At 38.6% G+C, this 10,142-nt stretch overlaps 1 protein-coding gene across 4 annotated transcripts in view; it reads left to right on the forward strand.

The window, feature by feature from the left end:
• The window catches only part of LOC126266974 (ankyrin repeat domain-containing protein 33B-like), a 1,584,966-nt gene extending 1,575,397 nt beyond the window's left edge, over positions 1–9,569 (forward strand). For 3 of the 4 annotated variants that reach the window (XM_049971702.1, XM_049971705.1, XM_049971704.1), the window contains one exon: positions 7,041–9,569. In XM_049971702.1, the coding sequence (XP_049827659.1) occupies positions 7,041–7,202 (162 nt within the window). In that variant the 3' untranslated portion in view covers positions 7,203–9,569. The remainder of the gene's footprint in view (positions 1–7,040) is intronic. The other variant, XM_049971706.1, reaches the window with a different exon arrangement.
• The last annotated feature ends 573 nt before the right edge of the window (positions 9,570–10,142 follow it).

Here is a 10,142-nt window from a genome sequence, read left to right on the forward strand (position 1 = left end):
ACTGGTGCCTCAAATGCCCAGTAGCATATCCTCTTGCAATGATACATGCCTGTATTCATTGTGACATACTATCCACACATTCATCAAGGCACTGTTGGTCCAGATTGTCCCACTCCTGAACGGCGATTCATCGTATATTCCTCAGAGGGTTGGTAGGTCATGTCATCCATAAATAGTCCTTTTCAATCTATCCCAGTCATGTTCAATCGGGTTCATGTCTGCAGAACATGCTGGCCACTCTAGTTGAGTGATGTCATTATCCTGAAGGAAGTGATTCACAAGATGTGCATGATGGGGGCACAAATTGTCATCAATGAAAATGAATGCCTCGCCAATATGTTTGCACTATTGGTCAGAGGATAGCATTCACATATCGTACAGCCATTATGGCACCTTCCATGACCACCAGCAGTTTATATCGGCCCCACATAATGCCACCCCAAAATATCAGTAAACCTCCACTTTGCTGCACTTGCTGGACAGTGTGTCTAAGGCGTTCAGCCTGGCTGAGTTGCCTCCTAACACATTTCTGACGATTGTCTGATTGAAAGCAGCGACACTCGTCAGTGAAGAGAACGTGATGCCAATCCTGAGCAGTCCATTTGGCATGTTGTTGGGCCCATCTGTACCGCACTGCATGGTGTTGTGGTTGCAAAGATGGGTCTCGCCATGGACGTTGGGAGTGAAGTTGCACATCATACAGCCTATTGCACATAGTTTGAGTCATAACACAACATCCTGTGGATGCACGAAAAGCGTTAATCAAGATGGTGGTGTTGTTTTCAGGGTTCCACTGAGCCATAAACTGTAGGTAGCGGTCATCCACTGCAGTAGTAACCCTTGGGCGGCCTGAGTGAGGCATATCATCGACATTTCCTGTCTCTCTGTATCTCCTTCATGTCCGAACAACATTGCTTTGGTTCAGTCCGAGACGCCTGGACACTTGCCTTGTTGAGAGCCCTTCCTGGCACAAAGTAACAATGCGGACATAATCAAACTGTGGTATTGGCCATTTAGGCATGGTTGAACTGCAGACAACACGAGCCATGTACCACTTTCCTGGTGGAATGCGTGGAACTGATACGTTGTTGGACCCCCTCCATCTAATAGGTAATGCTCATGCATGATTATTTAAATCTTTGGGCAGTTTAGTGACTTCACTGAACAGTCAAAGGGACTGTGTCCATGACATAATACCCACAGTTAACATCTATCTTCAGGAGTTCTGGGAACCGGGGTGATGCGAAACTTTTATTGATATGTGTACTAAGAATGAAAAATTAATAAAAAGAAAAAGAAGGAAAAGTATTTTATTAACAGAGCATAATGTATCAGAATATCTTGACTTTAGGATGTAAATTCTGGTTATGCTGGTGTTAATATTAAACAGGTTTATTTTCCAGTGTATGGACAGGTTAAATCAGTAAATTTCCATAAATTTTAATAATGAAGTTCTAGATCAAAACAGCAACTGAGAGAGAGCAATGCTACTTTTTTCTCCAAATAGTTGCTTTTGTGCAAAAACATGTAATAATCTGATTTTAATGCTTTAAAAATAGTGTAGAAGTAGTTCCTGTAATTAACAATTTTTTTTTTCCTGGCAGAAGTAGGCTGCTAGGATATATTCTGCCTATTAATATATAGTATGATTTGTTTCACATTACTGAAGGCTCTCCTATGTTAGGAGTTATTGAACACAATCCTTGAATGAGAAGCCCACAATACTCTAATAGATGTTATTTAACTTACCTTCCACTCCATTAACATACAATCAGATTCTAAATTTCTGCAATTTATTGTCCCTAAGTATGAAGTAACTGAGTAAAAATGACTGGATTTCTAAGGGCCATGTTATTGCTTATCTAGCAAAACTTTATATATCAGTGTGCTGCTGCAGTTGTAGTTGACTGTTTCTCAGTGTGTAAAGCCATTTCTTGATTGCTCTTAGTTCACTTCTAATATTTCTTACCGATGTCCCAGAAACACTCCCATGACAGCAGGGTGCCCAATAACTGCCTATGTTATATTAACATGTAAGAAAATGAACAGTTTGTTGAAACACATTAACACTGATAAACCCCAGAAGTGCTGTGTTCACAGCAGTTACAAGCCAGACCTGATTGCTTTTAAATCACAAAAGTCGGGAATCAACTTCGCCAATTTATATGTTGACCATGTACAAGCAGAGCCAAAAGTGTCATTTAGCAGGCAATCATTGTGTGACACCTAACACATTCAAATCTAAAGGTCTATAGACTGTCCCTAATTTATTCATCAAAATGGTTACTTTTCGGTACCAATAGCTACGTGGAATGAGCCTCTGAGTTCGACCTCAAATAATACCCTAGTAAATCCCTGTTAACTGTCAATAAGTAGTACTTAAGGGCACCGCTATTTCAGTTGTTAGTGGAGTGTGATATAAAACTAAATATAAAACAAGAGAGTGCAACAGATCACTTTTGTGTCAATACAATCTCTTGTCACTTAAACAAAGTACGTCTATTGAAGGAAGTTACAATGTCTTCAGTTTCAACTATTACTACTACTAGTAGTAGTAGTAGTTGTTGTAGTAGTACCAGCACCATGTACAAGCTTTGTGAGGTGATGTAGTCAAATCAGTGACAGCTTTAGTTGGATTAAGAAGGTTTTAATAAGAGAATGTTGATATTTAGGATTACAAACAGTGTCCCTAAAACCTTTTAAAAATTAAAATTACTTGTCTTTTCCCAACACAGATGGCTAACTTCATTTTGAAATGTGGTTGTCTGCAACTGTGTTGAAATATTATTGAAATCATCAGAATAACATTTTCCATGATCTCACCACATCATGGCTTATAACAAAGTACTGCAAATGTGGGCACCTCTGCTGCTCCTCTTTCTCCACAGCCTACAGTTGGTGTTACTGTCCTTTTTCTTTCAACAGCTGCTTATTATTGGATCTGTTGTTGTACACTTAACATTGCTAGACAGCCAGGCTCAATAAAAATACCAAATTAAAATATTAAGTTCACAGTGCATTGAAAAATTCTTGTGTGATTCCGTTGTAAAAAATATAAAATAACATACAGTAAGTAATTTATTTAATTTCCAAAATATGATTTTTTCAAAAGAAATGTTAAATGTGATGGTAAATGGCCCTCAAAAAATAAAAATATCTGAATATTTTCTACCTTTAAACAGTATCTATTGGCTCAAGAAAGTAAGCTTTTGCCTAACATGTGAAAAAAGTGATGCTGTGGATTGTTGTTGTTGTTGTGGTCTTCAGTCCTGAGACTGGTTTGATGCAGCTCTCCATGCTACTCTATCCTGTGCTAGCTTCTTCATCTGCCAGTACCTACTGCAACCTACATCCTTCTGAATCTGCTTAGTGTACTCATCTCTCGGACTCCCTCTACGATTTTTACCCTCCACACTGCCCTCCAATGCTAAATTTGTGATCCCTTGATGCCTCAAAACATGTCCTACCAACCGATCCCTTCTTCTAGTCAAGTTGTGCCACAAACTTCTCTTCTCCCCAATCCTATTCAGTACCTCCTCATTAGTTACGTGATCTATCCACCTTATCTTCAGTATTCTTCTGTAGCACCACATTTCGAAAGCTTCTATTCTCTTCTTGTCCAAACTAGTTATCGTCCATGTTTCACTTCCATACATGGCTACACTCCAAACAAATATTTTCAGATATGACTTCCTGACACTTAAATCTATATTCGATGTTAACAAATTTCTCTTCTTCAGAAACGCTTTCCTTGCCATTGCCAGTCTACATTTTATATCCTCTCTGCTTCGACCATCATCAGTTATTTTACTTCCTAAATATCAAAACTCCTTTACTACTTTAAGTGTCTCATTTCCTAATCTAATTCCCTCAGCATCACTCGATTTAATTGTACTACATTCCATTATCCTCGTTTTGCTTTTGTTGATGTTCATCTTATATCCTCCTTTCAAGACACTGTCCATTCCGTTCAACTGCTCTTCCAAGTCCTTTGCCGTCTCTGACAGAATTACAATGTCATCAGCGAACCTCAAAGTTTTTACTTCGTCTCCATGAATTTTAATACCTACTCCAAATTTTTCTTTTGTTTCCTTTACTGCTTGCTCAATATACAGATTGAATAACATCGGGGAGAGGCTACAACCCCGTCTCACTCCTTTCCCAACCACTGCTTCCCTTTCATGCCCCTCGACTCTTATGACTGCCATCTGGTTTCTGTACAAATTGTAAATAGCCTTTCGCTCCCTGTATTTTACCCCTGCCACCTTTAGAATTTGAAAAAGAGTATTCCAGTCAACATTGTCAAAAGCTTTCTCTAAGTCTACAAATGCTAGAAACGTAGGTCTGCCTTTTCTTAATCTTTCTTCTAAGATAAGTCGTAAGGTCAGTATTGCCTCACGTGTTCCAACATTTCGACGGAATCCAAACTGATCCTCCCCGAGGTCCGCATCTACCAGTTTTTCCATTCGTCTGTAATGAATCCGCGTTAGTATTTTGCAGCTGTGACTTATTAAACTGATTGTTCGGTAGTTTTCACATCTGTCAGCACCTGCTTTCTTTGGGATTGGAATTATTATATTCTTCTTGAAGTCTGAGGGTATTTCGCCTGTCTCATACAACTTGCTCACCAGGTGGTAGAGTTTTGTCATGACTGGCTCTCCCAAGGCCGTCAGTAGTTCTAATGGAATGTTGTCTACTCCGGGGGCCTTGTTTCGACTCAGGTCTTTCAGTGCTCTGTCATACTCTTCACGCAGTATCGTATCACCCATTTTGTCTTCATCTACATCCTCTTCCATTTCCATAATATTGTCCTCAAGTACATAAACCTTCTATATACTCCTTCCACCTTTCTGCCTTCCCTTCTTTGCTTAGAACTGGGTTGCCCTCTCAGCTCTTGATATTCATACACGTGGTTCTCTTCTCTCTAAAGGTCTCTTTAATTTTCCTGTAGGCAGTATCTATCTTACCCCTAGTGAGATAAGCTTCTACATCCTTACATTTGTCCTCTAGCCATCCCTGTTTAGCCATTTTGCACTTCCTGTCGATCTCATTTTTGAGACGTTTGTATTCCTTTTTGCCTGCTTCATTTACTGCATTTTTATATTTTCTCCTTTCATCAATTAAATTCAATATTTCTTCTGTTACCCAAGGATTTCTAGCAGCCCTCGTCATTTTACCTACTTTATCCTCTGCTGCCTTCACTACTTCATCCCTCAGAGCTACCCATTCTTCTTCTACTGTATTTCTTTCCCCTATTCCTGTCAATTGTTCCCTTATGCTCTCCCTGAAACTCTGTACAACCTCTGGTTCTTTCAGTTTATCCAGGTCCCATCTCCTTAATTTCCCACATTTTTGCAGTTTCTTCAGTTTTAATCTACAGGTCATAACCAATAGATTGTGGTCAGAGTCCACATCTGCCCCTGGAAATGTCTTACAGCTTAAAACCTGGTTCCTAAATCTCTGTCTTACCATTATATAATCTATCTGATACCTTTTAGTATCTCCAGGGTTCTTCCACGTATACAACCTTCTTTCATGATTCTTAAACCAAGTGTTACCTATGACTAAGTTGTGCTCTGTACAAAATTCTACTAGGCGGCTTCCTCTTTCATTTCTTAGCCCCAATCCATATTCACCTACTATGTTTCCTTCTCTCCCTTTTCCTACACTCGAATTCCAGTCACCCATTACTATTAAATTTTCGTCTCCCTTCACTATCTGAATAATTTCTTTTATTTCATCGTACATTTCTTCAATTTCTTCGTCATCTGCAGAGCTAGTTGGCATATAAACTTGTACTACTGTAGTAGGTGTGGGCTTCGTATCTATCTTGGCCAAAATAATGCGTTCACTATGCTGTTTGTAGTAGCTTACCTGCATTCCTATTTTCCTACTCATTATTAAACCTACTCCTGCATTACCCCTATTTGATTTTGTGTTTATAACCCTGTAATCACCTGACCAGAAGTCTTGTTCCTCCTGCCACCGAACTTCACTAATTCCCACTATATCTAACTTTAACCTATCCATTTCCCTTTTTAAATTTTCTAACCTACCTGCCCGATTAAGGGATCTGACATTCCACGGTCCGATCCGTAGAACGCCAGTTTTCTTTCTCCTGATAACGACATCCTCCTGGGTAGTCCCCGCCCGGAGATCCGAATGGGGGACTATTTTACCTCCGGAATATTTTACCCAAGAGGATGCCATCATCATTTAATCATACAGTAAAGCTGCATGTCCTCGGGAAAAATTACGGCTGTAGTTTCCCCTTGCTTTCAGCCGTTCGCAGTACCAGCACAGCAACGCCGTTTTGGTTAATGTTGCAAGGCCAGATCAGTCAATCATCCAGACTGTTGCCCCTGCAACTACTGAAAAGGCTGCTGCCCCTCTTCAGGAACCACACGTTTGTCTGGCCTCTCAACAGATACCCCTCCGTTGTGGTTGCACCTACGGTACGGCCATCTGTATCGCTGAGGCACGCAAGCCTCCCCACCAACAGCAAGGTCCATGGTTCATGGGGGGGGAGGATGCAGTGGATAACAACTAAAATCTAATTCTTGCTTCAGGACCACCACTGCTATTGAGGATAGTGATTTTAGAAGCCTTCTGGTATTATCTCAAAATTTTTAGTTTGTCTGAGTAAATGTTGTCATTTTCCCTGAATATTTTGGCAGCAGCCCAGGGTGTCTTCTATTAGAGTGTTGATTTAAATCTATATGGTGATCAACTGAGATCTTCAAATCTGATGAAGATATCTAAAGAAGCTGTTGTAATATTAGGGATTAATGATAACATTAACTCAGATCCAAATATATGCAATCTGCAGATTGCTAATGGGAGGTAATTTATCATTCGGAAACCTGTCTCTTTGAAATTTATAAATAATACTACCTATCCATTGCCCTTATATTATCCCTTAGTGTCTTAAATGGAGTATCAGACATAAAAAAGATAATTACCTGCTGCTAGAATTAGTTTTGCTTGTATGTGAATATGTACATATAACATGTAATTTATAATTATTCAATCATTTCAAGGTGCAGGTGACACTGGCAGGATCTGACAATGCCCAGGAAGCAGAGACTGAAGAAAATGTGATGCAGCAGCAGCAACCACCACAGCAGCAGCATGCAACTCAACAAAAGCCACCAACAGCAAAGTCAGCCCAAGGAACTGCAAGGCACAAAAAGAAGAAATAACATTTACTCATTGGTCCATTGCCATACACACTGGCTCCAGTGTATAAATTGGCATTCATCAACAAAGGCTGAACGTGTGTTTACAAGAACTTGTGGTGTTTCCTTCTTTTGGAGCTGTGGATGCACAGGTGCTAAATTGTTTCTGAAAATCCAGTGAAATTTCTGGGGCAGAAACAGCTGGATTAGGAGGAGAACATCATAAATAACTGAACAGCACTGCTGTGTCTGTGGAGCATCAGAAATTGCACAGATGGCACTGAACTCTTCAGTTTAAAAATCATCAAGCTATAACACAGGGTGTACCTTTATACAGTGCCTACAAGCTCACAGGTCCAAAAATTTTGATTCCATTAAGAACAAAGATTATTATATTGATAAGTTCAGATTTTTTGTAGAACATTAAGCTAAACAGTTGGAAAATGAAAAATTGGTGAAAGCAGTTACTATACAACAAATGAGCAGAAAAATAAATGCAAGAAAATTTATATTTATTGTATTTAAGTGGAAAATAAATTCAGTCTCTCTCTCTCTCTCTCTCTCTCTCTCTCTCTCTCTCTCTCTCTCTCTCTCACACACACACACACACACACACACACACACACACACACACACGTTCTCCAATATCAGCTTTGATCCTGCAAAAAGGCTATTTTGTACATCTACAAAACTGTTACAAAACTGTTCTAATTGCCAATAATTCTCCTTTAATGCTAAAATTTTAATGAACTTCAATGTCCACACAAAAAACTTACCTATGCACCTTCATCTCTTCTTTAGACTTCTGATGTCCAGTTCTCTCTCTCTCTCTCTCTCTCTCTCTCTCTCTCTCTCTCACCCCTTTTAAAAAATCACTGCCAACCTCTTTAACACTTACAAACATTACTACGCCTTGTGAGGATCAACAAAAAACAGATCTTTCAAATCATCTTATTCTTTGCACAGATTCCATAACTCTTAAATACATAACCATCCTTGCAGGAACAGTGTTTATAGCCCAAAACATCAAAAGATCTTATTCCTCTTACTTTGGAGATTTTTTTCTCTTTCTCAGAGACTTTTCCTCATCATGATTGTAGCTCATGCATGTCCTTGATGCACTGTGATACTTTTACATTGTTTCTTGTGTTGACATATAACATTTATTGGCAGATTTTTTTGCAGCCTTGAGAACATGTTTGAACCAGTGGCCTTGATCAGAAGATGAATTTATTCTTCACTAGTTGGTACCTTCTTTTAAGATTAATTTTTCTTTCACACTAGATATTTTACTTCAAGACACAATATTACCGTGAAAAATTTTTTTTCAAAGTAGAAAAAGTCTATATGTTTCCTTCCAGCATGTGACATTAAATGTGTTAGTATACATGTATACACCTTTCACATTTGTCTGAACTGGGAATTGTAATAGTAATCATTATTGTTCAAAATTATCTGACTATAAAATGAAAATGATGCTGGAATTAAGATGTTTTGCAGTGTGGAATTAGTTACAGATTTTAGGGGCAGCAAGTCACTGCTTACATTTAGTGTTTTACATTTGGCTTTTGACTGAGACAGTTCTTTCCCAGAAGCTAAATGATAAATATGGCTACTCTATCACACAATCATCTTTTGAGAGGAAAAAAATGTGTTCAAGAGGTAAATTAACCATTCATGCTGCTCACTGTGTTCTACCAGTTGCTTGTAGTGTAATGGTCTGAGACCAGATTTCTTATAATTGTGTTGGTTATATCAGAGATATTCCAATATTTTAAGGATAAAATTAATATTTACAGTACAAACTAAAATATACTTCCAATATCTGTATTTATGTCCAGCAGGAAGTGCAAGTGTACAATTACATACATGCTTTGCTTGAACTTTTATGTTGTGACATAAGAAGAAGTTAATGACTGCTTGTAATGAAAAAATAAAGAATGACTCCACAGACATACCAGCAGCAGACTCAATGAACTGAAACAAAACACAAAACACCAAAAGACAACAGGGATTTTATCTGTATGTACTGAATTAAGAATATCTTATTTGTTATACTGCACTAAGTGATATTATGCTATGAATTTGCACTGTCTTCCCTCCTAAAATAGGAATTATCTCTTGCCTAAATGTAGCTGAATTCATTAAAGGGTTTTCTCTATGTTTCTGTACTAATAATTCCATGTCAACCATGTTTCCATTCAGTGAATTTAAAATATGTAAGCCTAACACAAGTGTTTCTGGAGTTTTACAATGTATATATTTGTTGTTATTGATTGTGAACTGTGGTACAATGATGCTGAACATATATTATAGCATTTCTAATATTTCTTGTAACATGACTTTTTAAATAATGTATTGAATATTCTGTCAATAAAAAAATAATACATTGCTGACTGTTTTCTGAAATTATGGTAAGCATTTAACCTTTTTCAATAAATAATAAATTTCTGTTGCAGTATCTTCTTCCATTTAACAGGCTTATTTCATAAGGCTCTGGTTATCATGTAGGATTAGTTGAGAGATAACACAATACACATTTATTAATAACTCGTATATAACAAATATCACAGTTGAACATGGTACACACCGAAAGTTAATACTCAAACACAGCAGTCCAAAGAATTAAAGTCGTAAAGATAGGGCACTGTGTGCCAGAGATGCCACAGATGGTGACCCCCCCCCCCCCCCCTGCCCCAGTAGTGCAGAGTACAGCAGAGGGAAGCCTCATTGCACGAATTCATGATCTTGGATGATCCTGGTGCCAATGCAGTGACTGTAGGCAGCTGCCGGTGCAGGAAGTAGGGGCGTCAGTGTTGGCAGTGCAGCACTGCCATGGTTCCAACAGCTGAACAGGTGGGGATGATTCAGTCAAAGGCAGGTCCTTGGGATTAATACAGGTGTAGTGGTGGGTCAAGGGGGTGTGGAGGTGTGTGATGTGTGTGCTTATCCACTTGACCAGTG

This window comes from Schistocerca gregaria, chromosome 4, assembly GCF_023897955.1.
Source record: "Schistocerca gregaria isolate iqSchGreg1 chromosome 4, iqSchGreg1.2, whole genome shotgun sequence".
NCBI lineage: Eukaryota > Metazoa > Arthropoda > Insecta > Orthoptera > Acrididae > Schistocerca > Schistocerca gregaria.